This window comes from Oncorhynchus masou, chromosome 28 (genome assembly GCF_036934945.1).
Source record: "Oncorhynchus masou masou isolate Uvic2021 chromosome 28, UVic_Omas_1.1, whole genome shotgun sequence".
NCBI lineage: Eukaryota > Metazoa > Chordata > Actinopteri > Salmoniformes > Salmonidae > Oncorhynchus > Oncorhynchus masou.
The window spans coordinates 64,207,759-64,225,024 of NC_088239.1; the positions used below are offsets into that span (position 1 = coordinate 64,207,759).

At 41.9% G+C, this 17,266-nt stretch overlaps 1 protein-coding gene across 2 annotated transcripts in view; it reads left to right on the forward strand.

Annotated features, from left to right (window-relative positions):
• Positions 1–17,266, forward strand: part of LOC135518061 (erbin-like) — a 115,917-nt gene that overhangs the window by 55,533 nt on the left and 43,118 nt on the right. For both annotated transcript variants that reach the window (XM_064942908.1, XM_064942909.1), the window contains exons 4-7: positions 5,199–5,316; positions 12,861–12,939; positions 14,124–14,213; positions 16,080–16,136. In XM_064942908.1, coding sequence (XP_064798980.1) covers positions 5,199–5,316; positions 12,861–12,939; positions 14,124–14,213; positions 16,080–16,136 — 344 coding nt within the window. The remainder of the gene's footprint in view (positions 1–5,198; positions 5,317–12,860; positions 12,940–14,123; positions 14,214–16,079; positions 16,137–17,266) is intronic.

Sequence of the window (17,266 nt, forward strand, 5' to 3'; positions counted from 1 at the left end):
TCTGTTGTGGGTGATGTTGGCTTTCACCGACTGGTTGAGCACCGATACACACTACCAAGTGCGCTATTTTTCAGACCGAAGTTACACAGTATTAGTGGCGATGCTAATAGCTTCACGACATACATACATATGGAACGCCGTTTGGGTCTTTGCGTGTCAAAAAAGATACAGTAGCACTGTCAAAGCTGTACAAAAAAGTCTGCAAACACTGGCCACGAACGATGTGTTTACAGTACCGCGTTGGTAATAAAGCATTATTTGTTTGACCGCAACTTCTGGGGTTGCTAGCATTAGCTTGGTACCTAGCTAGCACCAATACAACTAGCCTGAAAACAATGACAAGTAGGAACTGCAGTTATTTTCATTATTCTTGTTTGATGATTTAGGAATCCTCGTGAGTAAGTATTAGCCAGGTTGCCACTTGTTATTTGCATATTGAAATTGAACTTCAGTTCATGAAAATAAATAGCTAGACAGCTACTTAACCCTGTTGCACAAAGCTAACGTTATAAGTAGTCAGCTACCTTCATTTGGCTAGTGACACTCGACCGGACCGGGTTATGTGTTGTGAAGCTAGCCACAATAAGGATTAGGCACAATCGTGGAATTTGCAGTTTGCCTTCAAAATAAAAGTATGTCATTGACAGTGATGCAAATTAATACAAATAGTAGAATTATGCCACACTTTTATTTTGAAGGCTAACCGCAAAGTCCACTATTGTGGCAAATCCTTAGTGTAGCTTGCTTCACATAGATGGGTCCGACAACCATTAATCAGCCGTATACAGCGCCTTGCGAAAGTATTCGGCCCCCTTGAACTTTGCGACCTTTTGCCACATTTCAGGCTTCAAACATAAAGATATAAAACTGTATTTTTTTGTGAAGAATCAACAACAAGTGGGACACAATCATGAAGTGGAACGACATTTATTGGATATTTCAAACTTTTTTAACAAATCAAAAACTGAAAAATTGTGTGTGCAAAATTATTGATGGCAGCATTCGCGTGAAACTGAAAGCGCGAACCACTGCTTTTAATCAGGGCAAGGTGACTCGTAACATGACCGAATACAAACAGTGCAGCTATTCCCTCCGCAAGGCTATCAAACAAGCTAAGCGTCAGTATAGAGACAAAGTAGAATCTCAATTCAACGGCTCAGACACAAGAGGTATGTGGCAGGGTCTACAGTCAATCACGGACTACAAAAAGGAAACCAGCCCAGTCACGGACCAGGATGTCTTGCTCCCAGGCAGACTAAATAACTTTTTTGCCCGCTTTGAGGACAATACAGTGCCACTGACACGGCCTGCAACGAAAATATGCAGACTCTCCTTCACTGCAGCCGAGGTGAGTAAAACATTTAAACGTGTTAACCCTCGCAAGGCTGCAGGCCCAGACGGCATCCCCAGCCGCGCCCTCAGAGCATGCGCAGACCAGCTGGTGTGTTTACGGACATATTCAATCAATCCCTATACCAGTCAATCCCTATACCCACATGCTTCAAGAGGGCCAACATTGTTCCTGTTCCCAAGACAGCTAAGGTAACTGAGCAAAACGACTACCGCCCCGTAGCACGCACTTCCGTCATCATGAAGTGCTTTGAGAGACCTAGTCAAGGACCATATCACCTCCACCCTACCTGACACCCTAGACCCACTCCAATTTTCTTACCGCCCAAATAGGTCCACAGACGATGCAATCTCAACCACACTGCACACTGCCCTATCCCATCTGGACAAGAGGAATATATATATGTGAGAATGCTGTTCATCGACTACAGCTCGGCATTTAACCTCTTGAAACTCTGGGGGCGCAATTTCATTTTTGGATGAAAAATATTTTGTCACAAAAAGATGCTCGACTATGCATATAATTGATAGCGTTGGAAAGAAAACACTCTGAATTTTCCAGAACTGCAAAGATATTGTCTGTGGGTGCCCTAGAACGGGAGCTACAGGCAAAACCAAGATGAAACGGCAACCAGGAAATCAGCAGGATTTTTGACGCTCCGTTTTCCATTGTCTCCTTATATGGCTGTGAATGCGAGAGGAATGAGCCTGCCCTTTCTGTCGTTTCCCCAAGGTGTCTGCAGCATTGTGACGTATTTGTAGGCATATCATTGGAAGATTGACCATAAGAGACTACATTTTCCAGGTGTCCGCCCGGTGTCCTCCGTCGAAATTGGTGCGTCATTTTCAGCTGCTGGTATTTTTCCATGCGATTCTGAGGGGAAAGCAGGCTTCCACGAACTGCATATCAATGAAGAGATATGTGAAAAAACACCTTGAGGATTGATTCTAAACAACGTTTGCCATGTTTCGTTCGATATTATGAAGTTAATTTGGAAAAAGTTTGACGTTTTGGTGACTGAATTTTCGGTTCGTTTCGGTAGCCAAATGTGATGTACAAAACGGAGTGATTTCTCCTACACAAAGATTCAGGAAAAACTGAACATTTGCTATGTAACTGAGAGTCTCCTCATTGAAAACATCCGAAGCTCTTCAAAGATAAATGATTTTATTTATTTGGTTATCTGGTTTTTGTGAAAATGTTGCGTGCTAAATGCAACTCAAAATGCTAAGCTAGCTTGCAATACTCTTACACAAATGATTGATTTGCTATGGTTCAAAAGCATATTTTGAAAATCTGAGATGACAGTGTTGTTAAGAAAAGGCTAAGCTTGAGAGCAGGCGCATTATTTTCATTTTATTTGCGATTTTCAGAAATCGTTAACGTTGCGTTATGCTAATGAGCATGAGGGTTTATTCACGATCCCGGATCCGGGATGGGGAGTATCAAGAGGTTCACCATAGTACCCTCCAAGCTCGTCATCAAGCTCGAGACCCTGGGTCTCGACCTCGCCCTGTGCAACTGGGTACTGGACTTCCTGACGGGCCGCCCCCAGGTGGTGAGGGTAGGCAACAACATCTCCACCCCGCTGATCCTAAACACTGGGGCCCCACAAGGGTGCGTTCTGAGCCCTCTCCTGTACTCCCTGTTCACCCACGACTGAGTGGCCACGCACGCCTCCAACTCAATCATCAAGTTTGCGGACGACACAACAGTGGTAGGCTTGATTACCAACAACGACGAGACGACCTACAGGGAGGAGGTGAGGGCCCTCGGAGTGTGGTGTCAGGAAAATAACCTCACACTCAACGTCAATAAAACTAAGGAGATGATTGTGGACTTCAGGAAACAGCAGAGGGAACACCCCCCCTATCCACATCGATGGAACAGTAGTGGAGAGGGTAGTAGGTTTTAAGTTCCTCGGCATACACATCACAGACAAACTGAATTGGTCCACCCACACAGACAGCATCGTGAAGAAGGCGCAGCAGCACCTCTTCAACCTCAGGAGGCTGAAGAAATTTGGCTTGTCACCAAAAGCACTCACAACCTTCTACAGATGCACAATCGAGAGCATCCTGGCGGGCTGTATCACCGCCTGGTACGGAAACTGCTCCGCCCACAACCGTAAGGCTCTCCAGAGGGTAGTGAGGTCTGCACAACGCATCACCGGGGGCAAACTACTGCCCTCCAGGACACCTACACCACCCGATGTTACAGGAAGGCCATAAAGATCATCAAGGACAACAACCACCCGAGCCACTGCCTGTTCACCCCGCTATCATCCAGAAGGCGAGGTCAGTACAGGTGCATCAAAGCTGGGACCGAGAGACTGAAAAAAGCTTCTACCTCAAGGCCATCAGACTGTTAAACAGCAACCACTAACATTGAGTGGCTGCTGCCATTACACTGACTCAACTCCAGCCACTTTAATAATGGGAATTGATGGGAAATGATGTAAAATATATCACTAGCCACTTTAAACAATGCTGCCTAATATAATGTTTACATACCCTACATTATTCATCTCATATGTATACGTATATACTGTACTCTATATCATCTACTGTATCCTTATGTAATACATGTTTCACTAGCCACTTTAACTATGCCACTTTGTTTACATACTCATCTCATATGTATGTACTGTACTCGATACCATCTACTGTATCTTGCCTATGCTGCTCTGTACCATCACTTATTCATATATCTTTATGTACATATTCTTTATCCCCTTACACTTGTGTATAAGACAGTAGTTTAGGAATTGTTAGTTAGATTACTTGTTGGTTATTACTGCATTGTCGGAACTAGAATCACAAGCATTTCGCTACACTCGCATTAACATCTGCTAACCATGTCTATGTGACAAATAAATTTGATTTGATTTAATCAAATAAGAACTGTCTTATAAATTAGGGTTATTTTAGATGATGATACCTAGCTATATAGTTAGCTATCTAACTATAGCTACTGAAACAGATTATGATGTGTTATTTGACACGTCAAATAGTGTTATTTGTCGTTTTTTGACACGCAAAGACCCAGAAATCCTGGTTGAGAATGAAACGACTGAACTAATGAACAACGAAACAGTACAGCAAGTCAGTGAAAGAAATAGGTTTTGATTGTGTTTTACTGGTAATGGGGACATACATAAATGCCAACCAAACGTTTTGGTCAGTGTAGTGTGTGTAACCTTTATTTAACTAGGCAAGTCAGTTTAGAACAAATTCTTATTTACAATGACGGCCCGGACGACGCGGGACCAATTGTGCGCCGCACTATGGGACTCCCAATCACAGCTGGATGCGATACAGCCTGGAATCGAACCAGGGCTGTAGTGACGCCTCTTGCACTGAGATGCAGTGCCTTAAGCCGCTATGTCTATGTGTGTGTGTTAGCTATTTAACTGTACTAGAATGCTTAAAAGGCCGCAAAAATTTTTTATATCGGTTATCTGTATTGTTTTTTTTGCAAGGAAAATATTGGATATCGGTATCAGCAAAAAAGGTAATATCGGTGCGTCACTAGTGTTTACGGAAAGTGAGAGTATCGTGCCAATTGAACAGAGCCAATCCACAATGCAGCCCTGTGCTTTCCCCCACACTTAGTCAGTCTATTATTCTCTTAGTGTTTGTGACTGAGTCAGCATTTGCTGTGAATGAACTGTAGCTCCTGCCTGAGTCATACTGTGAAATCAACTTGTCTTTTTCTCTTTCTCTTTATCATTCTCTTTCTCTCTCTCTCTCAATTTCTCTCTCTCTCTCTCTCTCTCTCTCTCTCTCTCTCTCTCTCTCTCTCTCAATTTCTCTCTCAATTTCCCTCTGTCTCCCTCCCATCATAGCAACTGTTCAACTGCCAGATGCTCCACCGGCTGAGCATGCCAGACAACGACCTCACGGTGCTGCCCGCGGCCATCGCCAACCTCATCAATCTCAAGGAGCTGGACGTCAGCAAGAACAGTAAGCAAAATGACTACAATGACCACTCTCAATACAAGAGTATGACCAGAATGACCACTCTCTCAATACAAGAGTATGACCAGAATGACCACTCTCTCAATACAAGAGTATGACCAGAATGACCACTCTCTCAATACAAGAGTATGACCAGAATGACCACTCTCTCAATACAAGAGTATGACCAGAATGACCACTCTCTCAATACAAGAGTATGACCAGAATGACCACTCTCTCAATACAAGAGTATGACCAGAATGGTTTTGTTGTGCACTTTTAAGAGTTGCAGTCTACCCCTTTTCCCTTTAGAAGGTAGTATTTATGTTCAGAATAACTACTGTCTCATCTTCACCATTTACTTTAGGGCTCTCCAAAGTGGAGTTTGACTGAAGAGCCATCTTACTTAAAGAAAAAAATGTTAAAGTTGACATTGGCTTGTCAGGGCAAACATAGAATCAAATAAAATTTTATTGGTCACATACACATGGTTAGCAGATGTTATTGCGAGTGTACGAAATGCTTATGCATCTAGATCCGACAGTGCAGCAGTATCTAACAGGTCATTTCTAACAATTCTACAGCAAAGCCTAATTCCTAACACATTCAACAACAAAACCTAATACACACAGTCTAGTAAAAGAATGGGATGAGAATATATAAGTATAAAATATATGGATGAGTGGTGACAGAGCAGCTAAGATGCAATAGAGAGTAAAGAATAGATAGTGAAGGATACACTATATACATATGAGATGTGTAATGCGAGATATGTAAACCTTCTTAAAGTGGCATTATTAAAGTGACTGGTGTTCCATTTATTAAAATGGCCAATGATATCAATTCTGTAGGTAGGTAGCCGCCTCTCTGTGCTAGTGGTGGCTGTTTAACAATCTGATGGCCTTGAGATAGAAGCTGTTTTTCAATCTCTCTGTCCCAGCTCTAAAGCACCTGTACTGACCTCGCCTTCTGGATGGAGGGGGGTGAACATGTCGTGGCTCGGGTTATTGTCCTTGATGATGTTGTAGGTGTCCTGGAGGGCAAGTAGTTTGTCCCTGGTGATGCGTTGTGCAGAACGCACCACCGTCTGGAGAACCTTCTGGTTGTGGGTGGTGCAGTTGCCGTACCAGGCGGTGATACAGCACAACAGGATGCTCTCAATTGTGCACCTGTAGACGTTAATGTTTCGGCCTTCTGAGGTTGAAGAGGTGCTGTTGCGCCTTCTTCACCACACTGTCTGTGTGCGTGGACCATTTCAGTTTGTCGGTGATATGCACACCGAGGAACTTAAAACTTTCCACCTTTTCCACTGCTGTCCTGTCGATGTGGATAGGGGGGTGCTCCCTTTGCTGTTTCCTGAAGTCCACGATCATCTCTTTTGTTTTACTGACATTGAGGTAAAGGTTATTTTCTTGACACCACACTCCGAGTGCCCTCACCTCCTCCCTGTAGGCTGTCTCGTCGTTGTTGTTGGTACTCAAGCCTACCACTGTAGTGTTGTCTGCAAGCTGTCAGATTGTCAGAGATTAATGGTTCAGTAATAGTTCAAGACTGTTCCACCGTCTCTGGCCTAGTCTCACGTGCCAGACAAAGAGAGCATACAATTCATGCCAGAATGAAGTGGAAAAGCCCTGCACTTGGATTCTCAAAGTTTGTTTTAAGTCTTTTCAAGTACCTATCTGCAGTGGGATGTTCCGTCTATTTAACTAATTGCACCTTACTCTCCATCTTGTTGTCAATGGAAATTACTGAAACATTAAAAATGTCTTTAGTTTAAATTATTTAAAAAGTATCCCTGCATCGGTTACACAAACTCTCCAATCTCACGTTGAGATGATTTAAAACAAAGAAAATCTAGTGCCAATACCACACAAAAGTACTGTTTCACCATACCTTGATTTAAACACAATAGTAGATCACACAGCTGACAAACCCTTATGTAATAAACTAAAGAAGTCAAGACAGGACAAGTCAGACTTCAAAATAAATACTGTATGCTAGAATACCTAGGCCTTGCACTACCATAAAACAACTATGGCCAAATCTCAGATGACACCATAGACCATGTATAGTATAATGTAGGGATTTGCACAGTAATTAAAATACCCAAACGAATGTTAGCATTCAGATATTTGCGTGAGTATTCATTTTTGAAAGAAAATACATTTTAAGCCTATTTTAACATTTTAAAATTGAAAAGGTTAGTAAATTAAAATATCCATGTTGCATTGTTACATAGAAGTATATACTATGACATTTCAAATTATTAACTTAATAAAATGTAACAAAATGTGGAAAAGGTCAAGGGGTCTGAATACTTTCTGAATGCACTGTATAAGCTGGAAGTAGAAGCCTAAGTGTTGTTGTCCATTAGTTTACTCCAGTTAGGGGAGGGGTGGTAGCGTTAAAGGAAAATATATATATTTTTTAAATATATATATTTTAAATAATATATTTTTATAAAATAAATATATATGGGGTATTGGAAATGATGCAGACAATTACACTGATAGAATCCACAATCTATTTGCAATATTAAAGCTGATCCACCCCCGGAAATAAATCTAATTGGGCACCAGCCTCCCTCGTGCAGCAGTGCTCAGTTTAAACACCTACGGAGAAATAAAAATACATGTATTTTGAATATCTCGATATCCAAAAAATTAATGATATTATTCGAATAGTGAGATCATTTCAAACCCCGGTCCCAAATATAATGTGCTACATTTGAATACTAGTTGACTACATAGGGAGTAGTGAAGGGTTCCCCAACTGGAGGCCCACGAGTTACTTTATTTTACCCCCCCAAGTTTTTATATTAGGCATAAAAAACTAAAAACACCAGAAAATCAGCTCCAGGTGATTTTAATTTTGGAAATCTGTTCCAAAGTATTCCCATGAATAATAGAGAGATATGTGATCGGTATGTGAAATTACTATATTTTAGTCAAATATGTAATCTGTTTGGGCTTCTTGCGGTTAATTTGCAGTCTACAAATGATTTGGAATTATGTTCTGCTCTCCTGGCCATCCACTCAAGAATAAATCAGCCAGTGGTTGAATCTAGTTGATGATCCCTAGAAGGACGGTGTCATTTGAGACTAAGCCAGTCCTAGCTAACTGTGAATGAAGCTCCCCAGAGCGGTCTCTCACCCCCAGTCTAATGGAAGAGCTGCTCTCTGCTAGTTGTCAGTGTGAGAGAAAGCACATGTATGTGTGTGTGGACAGCTACTACATTGATCAAATGGGATTCTCACCAAATAAGGGTTTACAGACATTCTCTAAGCTAGATTCTAAAACTGCAGAGTAGCATGGCCAGGCATTTACTATTGAGTGAAGTTTTGTTTTTTTACATTTTGTTCACTTCATCTTGCTAATGTAAATGGGGAAATAAATATCAGATATCTGAAAACCACTAGAACGTTACCACTGCTGTATGAGTAAAATGTAATGTCATATAGGCCTGGCAAACAATTCCAAAATAATCAGACACCTGTTCATTTGGGCGCTGTTGAATTAGATTTTTAAAGAATTGTGCAAAAGTCAGGTCCCTTCAGATTGCTGTGCTTGTAGACGTTGACTCGTACTACCTTTATTACAATTATTACATCCTCTTTGATGGAGACCAAGATGACTTGTTCCCTGGGAAGGATCAGAGTCCAGGCTCAGTACAGCTGAGTGGCACGCACACACACACACTCACTCAAACACAATTTTCTGTTCTACCGCTCCAGGGCACTGAGTGACACAGACAGCCAAAGAAGTAGCAAAGAAAGAAATGAATACATCTGATTCTGAACTTTAGTCGAGGCGAAACCATATCGTTTGTTGTTCTCCACTTGGTTTGTCGTGTCCATCCACATCAGTAATGTCCGTACCAGGCTAATCGAACCAAGAGTTTGGAAGGTCTGGGGAGTTTTTAGTGACTTAAGTCTGCGTCTGTTTACTTTTATAGAAGCTTACCCTCCTTCACCCGGTACTCAGGGCTAAGTGTTGTGAACACAAAACAAAGTAAGTGGAAATTAATCTTGAGACTTGCTCACAACCCCTCCCCTGTGGTTGAGGAGCTGTTTTGGTGAGAACTCCCAGACACTCTTTCAACTTCTGTCTGCTAATGGGTCACCTCTTAGAGCACTCAGCTCTGAGGTTGTTTACAGAGGAAAGGTACAGCCCAGGAGCTCTAAAGCACATTAATCAACACACAAAGAATAATGACCAAGCGAAAACAGGTTTTAGACATTTTTGCACAAAAAAAATTATAATACATACAGTTGAAGTCGTAAGTTTCCAAACACTTACGTTGGAGTCATTAAAACTCGTTTTTCAACCACTCCACAAATTTCTTGTTAACAAACTATAGTTTTGGCAAGTCGGTTAGTACATCTACTTTGTGCCTGACACAAGTCATTTTTCCAATAATTGTTTACATCAAGTTTTCACCAAGTTGCCTGTGCCTTTAAACAGCTTGGAAAATTCCAGAAAATAATGACATGGCTTTAGAAGCTTCTGATAGGCTAATTCACATCATTTGAGTCAATTGTGAAGTACCTGTGGATGTATTTCAAGGCCTACCTTCAAACTCAGTGCCTCTTTGCTTGACATTATTTGAAAATCAAAAGAAAACAGCCAAGACCTCAGAAAAAATATTGTAGACCTCCACAAGTCTGGTTCATCCTTGGGAGCAATTTCCAAATGCCTAAAGGTACCACGTTCATCTGTACAAACAATAGTACGCAAGTATAAACACAATGGGACCACGCAGCTGTCATACCGCTCAGGAAGGAGACGTGTTCTGTCTCCTAGAGATGAACGTACTTTGGTGCGAAGAGTGCAAATCAATCCCAGAACAACAGCAAAGGACCTTGTGAAGATGCTGGAGGAAATAGGTACAAAAGTATCTATATCCACAGTAAAACGAGTCCCATATCGACATAACCTGAAAGGCAGCTCAGCAAGGAAGAAGCCACTGCTCCAAAACCGCCACAAAAAAGCCAGACTACGGTTTGCAACTGCACATGGAGACAAAGATCGTACTTTTTTGAAAAATGTCCTCTGGTCTGATGAAACAATAATATAACTGTTTGGCCGTAATAACCATCGTTATGTTTGGAGGAAAAAGGGGGAGGCTTGCAAGCCGAAGAACATCATCCCAACCGTGAAGCACGGGGGTGGCAGCATCATGTTGTGGGGGTGCTTTGCTGCAGGAGGGACTGGTGCACTTCACAAAATAGATGGCATCATGAGGTAGGAAATTGATGTGGATATATTGAAGCCACATCTCAAGACATCAGTCAGGAAGTTAAAGCTTGGTTGCAAATGGGTCTTCCAAGCGGACAATGACCCCAAGCATACTTCCAAAGTTGTGGCAAAATGGCTTAAGGACAACAAAGTTAAGGTATTGGAGTGGCCATCACAATGCCCTGACCTCAATCCTATAGAAGGTTTGTGGGCAGAACTGAAAAAGCATGTGTGAGCAAGGAGGCCTACAAACCTGACTCAGTTACACCAGCTCTGTCAGAATGAATGGGCCAAAATTCACCCAACGTATTGTGGGAAGCTTGTGGAAGGCTACCCAAAACGTTTGACCCAAGTTAAACAATTTAAAGGCAATGCTACCAAATACTAATTGAGTGTATGTAAACTTCTGACCCACTGGGAATGTGATGAAAGAAATAAAAGCTGAAATAAATAATTTTCTCCAATATTATTCTGACATTTCACATTCTTAAAATAAAGTGGTGATCCTAGCTGACCTAAGTCAGAGCAAAAACCAAGCCATGAGGTCGAAGGAATTGTCCGTAGAGCTCCGAGACTCAATTGTGTCAAGGCACAGATCTGGGGAAAGAAACCAAAACATTTCTGCTGCATTAAAGGTCCTCAAGAACACAGTGGACTCCATTCTTAAATGGAAGAAGTTTGGAACCACCAAGACTCTTCCTAGAGCTGGCTGCCTGGCCAAACTGAGCAATCGGGAGAGAAGGGCCTTGGTCAGGGAGGTGACCAAGAATCCAATGGTCACTCTGACAGAGCTCCAGAGTTCCTCTGTGGAAATGGGAGAACCTACTAGAAGGACAACCATCTCTGCAGCACTCCACCAATCAGGCCTTTATGGTAGAGCGCCCAGGCGGATGCCACTCCTTAGTAACAGGCACATGACAGCCTGCTTGGAGTTTGCTAAAAGGCACTTGAAGGACTCTCAGACCATGAGATACAAGATTCTCTGGTCTGATGAAACCAAGATTGAACTCTTTGGCCTGAATGCCAAGCGTCACGTCTGGAGGAAACCTGGCACCATTCATGACCTGGCCAGAACCATCCCTACAGTGAAGCATGGTGGTGGCAGCATCGTGCTGTGGGGATGTTTTTCAGAGGCAGGGACAGGGAGACTAGGCAGTATCAAGGGAAAGATGAACGGAGCAACGTACAGAGAGATCCTTAATGAAAACCTACTCCAGAGTGCTCTAGAAATCAGACTGGGGTGAAGGTTCACCTTCCAACAGGAGTGGTTTCGGGACAAGTCTCTGAATGTCCTTGAGTGGCCTAGCCAGAGCCCTGACTTGATCCCGATCAAACATCTCTGGAGAGAGCTGAAAATAGCTGTGCAGTGATGCTCCTGATCCAACCTGACAGAGCTTGAGAGGATCTGCAGAGAAGAATGGGAGAAACTTCCAAATACAGGTGTGCCAAGCTTGTAGCGTCATACCCAAGAATACTCGAGGCTGTAATCGCTGCCAAAGGTGTTTCAACAAAGTATTGAGTAAAGGGTCTGAATATTTATCTAAATTTGATTTTTTACCTTTTTTTATTTATAATACATTTTCAAATATGTCTAAAATCTGTTTTTGCTTTGTCATTATGGGGGATGGTGTGTAGATTGATGAGGGGAAAAAAAACAATTTCATCCATTTAAGAATAAGGCTGTAATGTAACGAAACGTTTAAAAGGTGTATACTTTCCGAATGCACTGTATATGTTCACAGAGCTCTCCTGCTATAGAAAAGCTCTCGGACATGCTCTCATTATCCCCTTTATATATTATTTGTCATTGTCATTTTCTTGTCACATCATCCTTTTGTTTTCTTACTTTTTGATCCTCTGTCCACCACTTATTGAATCCTCCTGCTTTACAAAGATTGGGGACAATCTTTGAAATTGGAGGCCTAAATGGTCAATTATGGTGTACAGAACTGTATGTTCTTTGTGTTAACGCATTACATGTAGGTTCTCATCAGTATATAATTAAACAAGATCTATATGTTAGCCTACTACCTTTTGATAAACATTAGGCCTAATTACGTACCTTCGTGTATATGCTACTGTAGAAGCCATAGATTATCCAGTTTAATAAGAAAGCTGGGGTTGAATGTGGGACATGGAAAAGTTTAAGTAAATTATACAATTTAGAGTTGATATTGCTCTTTGATCTAGGAGATATGAAGATGTTTCATCTTGCTTTGTGGCATATCCCCCAGGAATGGTAACACATGTTTAAATAATTAAACGGCTTATATGTTGACATGCTGTAATTGTACATCTGGTTTATGTTCTAGGTATCCAGGAGTTTCCAGAAAATATCAAGAACTGCAAAGTCCTGGCTATTGTTGAAGCAAGTGTGAATCCCATCTCCAAGTAAGTTTAGTACAAGTTATTTGAAGTCACACCTGTATATTTACCTACACATGCATAGGGTACGACTCTGCCTTGGTATGTTAAACCCCTAAGGCTAGACCATTCACTAAATGGTGATTATATTGTTCTCACGGATCTATGCGGCAATCTTACCTAAATGTTTTCTCTCTAATCGCTCTTGCCAAATAGGATTTTAATTTGAGCTGTTGATACCACTGACAATGAGTAAAGATCATATTCAAACCAAGATGAATCGAACAAGGATAATGCTTGGGAACTATAAACAGTTGGCAGACATTCACTTTCTTTTCATTACTAAGATCAGATTAACGCTATTGTTCCCAAAGGGAAAATTGTCTTGGACATGCAGTACTTTTTGCTTGGCTCCTGTGCCATATTTAGCCTAGAATTGATACCATAATTCCTCTCTTTTTACGATGCTAAACTTAAAGGCCCAGTGTGGTCAAAAACATGATTTGCCTGTGTTTTATATATATTTCCACACTGAGGTTGGCATAATACTGTGAAATTTTGAAAATTATGATAATGCCCTTTTAGTGTAAGAACTGTTTGCAAAGACAACTTTAAATTTCAGCCTGTTTTGGTGGGATGCCATTTTGGCCTGCCTGGCGACATGAATTCATTTATAGACCAATAAGAAAGAGAGTTCCAAACCTCTCTGCCATTAACAGCTAGCTTTCGGTTTTCTCTCTCCTAAGAAGCTATTTTTGTGTCTTTTTGACCATTTTTATTTAAAATAATCACAGTAAGGTACTTAATGTTCCTCATAAATGATTTGATATTGATATAAAAATGGCTGCATTGGGCATTTAACACCCTCAGCGGGCAAGGTAATAAACCGATGCAACTGGTTTTCATGGGAAATGGAAAGAGCCTGTGACGTTACTTCCGCTTTTGGACGTTAACAAGGCGACACCCCATCTTAACTCCTCCATATTTATGGATTGGTTCGAAAGTGCAGAAGAGAACCTTCCCCTGACCAGTTTAATTTTTTCTCTTCAGGACCAGAAAGAATCGCCGCTCAGGCGTTTATTTTACGCCTGCTCTGTTAATTAGACCTTTAATTACACCTATTGCTTCAGTATAGATTTTTTGTCTGTCTCCTTGATGATGTTAGTGATGAGGCTAGTAATCTGACCATGTTGCTGCTGTCTCCCCTGCAGGCTCCCAGAGGGTTTCACCCAGCTCCTCAGCCTGACACAGCTCTACCTGAACGACGCCTTCCTCGAGTTCCTACCAGCCAGCTTTGGCAGGTAAGATGTCAGACAATCTATCAAACACAATTCATATATATGAAATATGAATACAAATAAATATTTGTATACAGATATTTTGCACAACCACTATTACCCAGGCCTAAACCCTCATAGAGCAAACCTCAAAACAAATACTCTGTATTTGTTGGCCTATTTGTACATGCAAGGAAGCAGGCAGGTATTGAAAATGTGGGCATGGTGTATAATGATATCTCCTCGGGTCAGTAAGAATAGCACGATGAGGTATTGTAGGTAATTTCCTCGAGACAGGAAGTCTTACAGTGATGTTGGAATGTCAGGCATGAATCTCATCTTCCTTATCTCATCTTCAGAGTAGGGGAGCTTAACCTCCCATGGAAATGCTTTAAACTGGGAAAAGTCTGAAGTCGGGAGAGTGTGTGTTCGTGTGTGCGTGACATTGCAGTGTGACATTATAAGTCAGAGGAACCAGTGTGTGAATACAATGTGAAGTGAACGTTTGAGATAAAATCAACTGCTACAACCATCTTTTCCACCAATTGCTTCAACTCCCACCATGGCCTAAATGAACACCCACCAAATGCAGGTAGATTTTGGCATTGGCTGGTAAGAATGTATATCTAATTCAGAAGCCATGTTGGCAGGTGGTCACACTCAGGGCTCTATAGTGCCAGCATGTATTAAAATAGTCAAAAGTCAAGTATAGACACACCTGCGAGTTGTGCTTTATAGCTAAATAAATGCTGCAGTAGCTGTTTTCAAAGTATTTCTGCCATTTAGTTTCATCTTGTAATGCACAAAGAAATATGAATCATAACGTCATCCCACCTTGCGCAGCAGCACAGCCTGGCTGGGGCACAGTGCGCACTGTGAGTGAATGCTGAAAGATTTGTTTTTAGAAGCCATGTGCACAGGCATAAAATTGTCTAATTACTAATGTAGGACTTTATCCTGGTGTTTCTCTATATATTTGGATTGTTTTGTTCACAAGTTAGGTTGTTTTTAAATGCTTGAGTTTGCTTCCACTACTGCCGAAGAGCAAGACCTCATTGGCCTCTACTAGTCAGATTCTCACAGCCACACATGAAGACTTGAGTGGCCCAGTTACCATGGTAACCTTAAAGGGGAACATTTTTGTCCCATCTGTGATATTTTGGCTTGACTCAGGTCACAAAATATTAAATTGAGCAATATACCACATTACTTCTAACTAGTATTGCATCCCTTGTTTTGGAAACATTACTAAGCATGCCATTCCGTTTTGTTTTGTGTTTTTTGCTGTAATTAATGCAGAAAAAATATTTGGTCTGACTTTAGGCCCTGACTCCCACTCCTGACTCCCACACACTCCATTACATCTTCCCTGTCTCTATAGACTCACTTTTTATCATATGATGGTTCTCTCTCGTGGTAAAGGTCACAACTTTATTTAAACCATAGTATGTATGTCACTGAAAATAAGAATTTGTTCTTAACTGACTTGCCTAGTTAAAAAAAGGTTAAAAAAATATATATATATTTTTTAAATACGGTTGAGTGCGTATACATAAATCGTCTGGCAGGAAACCATGCTACTGACCCTATGTAGCTTTTTCAATTTCCCCACGTTATGGCTGAATCACGAATGGGTTTCAAACTAGTTGTGTGGAATCTAGAAAACCATATCTGTAGGACTCTCATCATTGGCCAGACCCCAGTGATCCAGCCCCAGGAAAACCTTTTGTTTTGTGTCAAAACCATCCAGTAAAACGACACTATCCCTGAAGGCTGAGTATCAACATTGAGTGTTATGTCATTGACTTATATTCTCTGTCTCTCTGTCTCTCTCTCTCTCTTTATCTCATTCTCTCCTCCCCTTCCTCTCTCTCTCTCCCCCTCCCTCAGGTTGACTAAACTGCAAATCCTAGAGCTGAGAGAGAACCAGTTAAAGATGTTGCCAAAGTAAGTTGTCCCTGTTTCTGTTTCACGTGTTGTTTTCCCCACATCAAAGCCCTTACAGACCTCACAGCTCTGAGTCCCCAGACAAACAAGAGGTGGCTCTTTGTGAGCGACCTTGTCTCTCTCTCTTCCCTAGGCACTCTTGCTTTCTCGGTTTGTTTCTCTCTCACCGTGTTTCTCTGTGGCATTGAATTCCACCGTGTTATATAAAAGTGCTACCTCTGTTGCGATCTGTGACAGGTTTTATAATCCAGAGTACTCAGACTGTAGCTCATGTTCCGTTTCGCCTTTTGAAAGCCTCCACTACCTACCTCTGTGTGTATGTGTGTTCACTGCCCAAAGAATCCATTGATTATGAAGGGGATCCTGAGTTCTGCAGGTGGTTTTGGAGTCTCATCTCTTTCTGTCATGCTCTTTCTTGTTGTCTTTCTCTTTCCCCTTCGCTTTTCCCCTCTGCTCTCTTTGTCTCATTTCCACTCTCTCTTTCTTTACCCTCTCTCTCTTCTCTTGATCCTTCTGTGTCTAATTGACACCCACCTATCTTGGTCCATTTCTCCTGTTGTCCCCTAGCTGGCTGGTACTCTATGCTCTGTGTGTCTATGAGACAGCAGCCAGGCCTGTTAGGGTCCGGGGCTCTGACAAACAGGATGGATGCCAGAGAGATGCAAGCATCCCAGGGATGTAAATAAACACAAACACACACAAATTGCAAGTGCAAACACACACAACTGCCCGTATGCACCCCCCCCCACTCATAACAACACTCATCCTACCCCAGACATCCTACCCCAGACACTCATCCTACCCCAGACACTTTTTGACAACACCACCGTTGCGCGTTCCTCACCAATTACTCTGGCACTCTGTACAGACCCCAGTACCGAGCACTCTGTACTGACTCCAGTGTCTCTGAAAGCAGCTTTGAAACGGAGTCTGGCACTCCTCCTAGCCTGCCAATCACAGGGCAGGAATGTCCCGATGCTGGCGGACGCTCAGCGTGCTATCACCGTCCGAAAATACTGCCGTGTTTTTATATCCAACCCAACATTTATTACGACGGTCGCCGTGAAACCGCCTCGTTGTACAGTTTGGTTGTTCAGACGGAAAGGTATACATGGTATGGATTAAAGGGT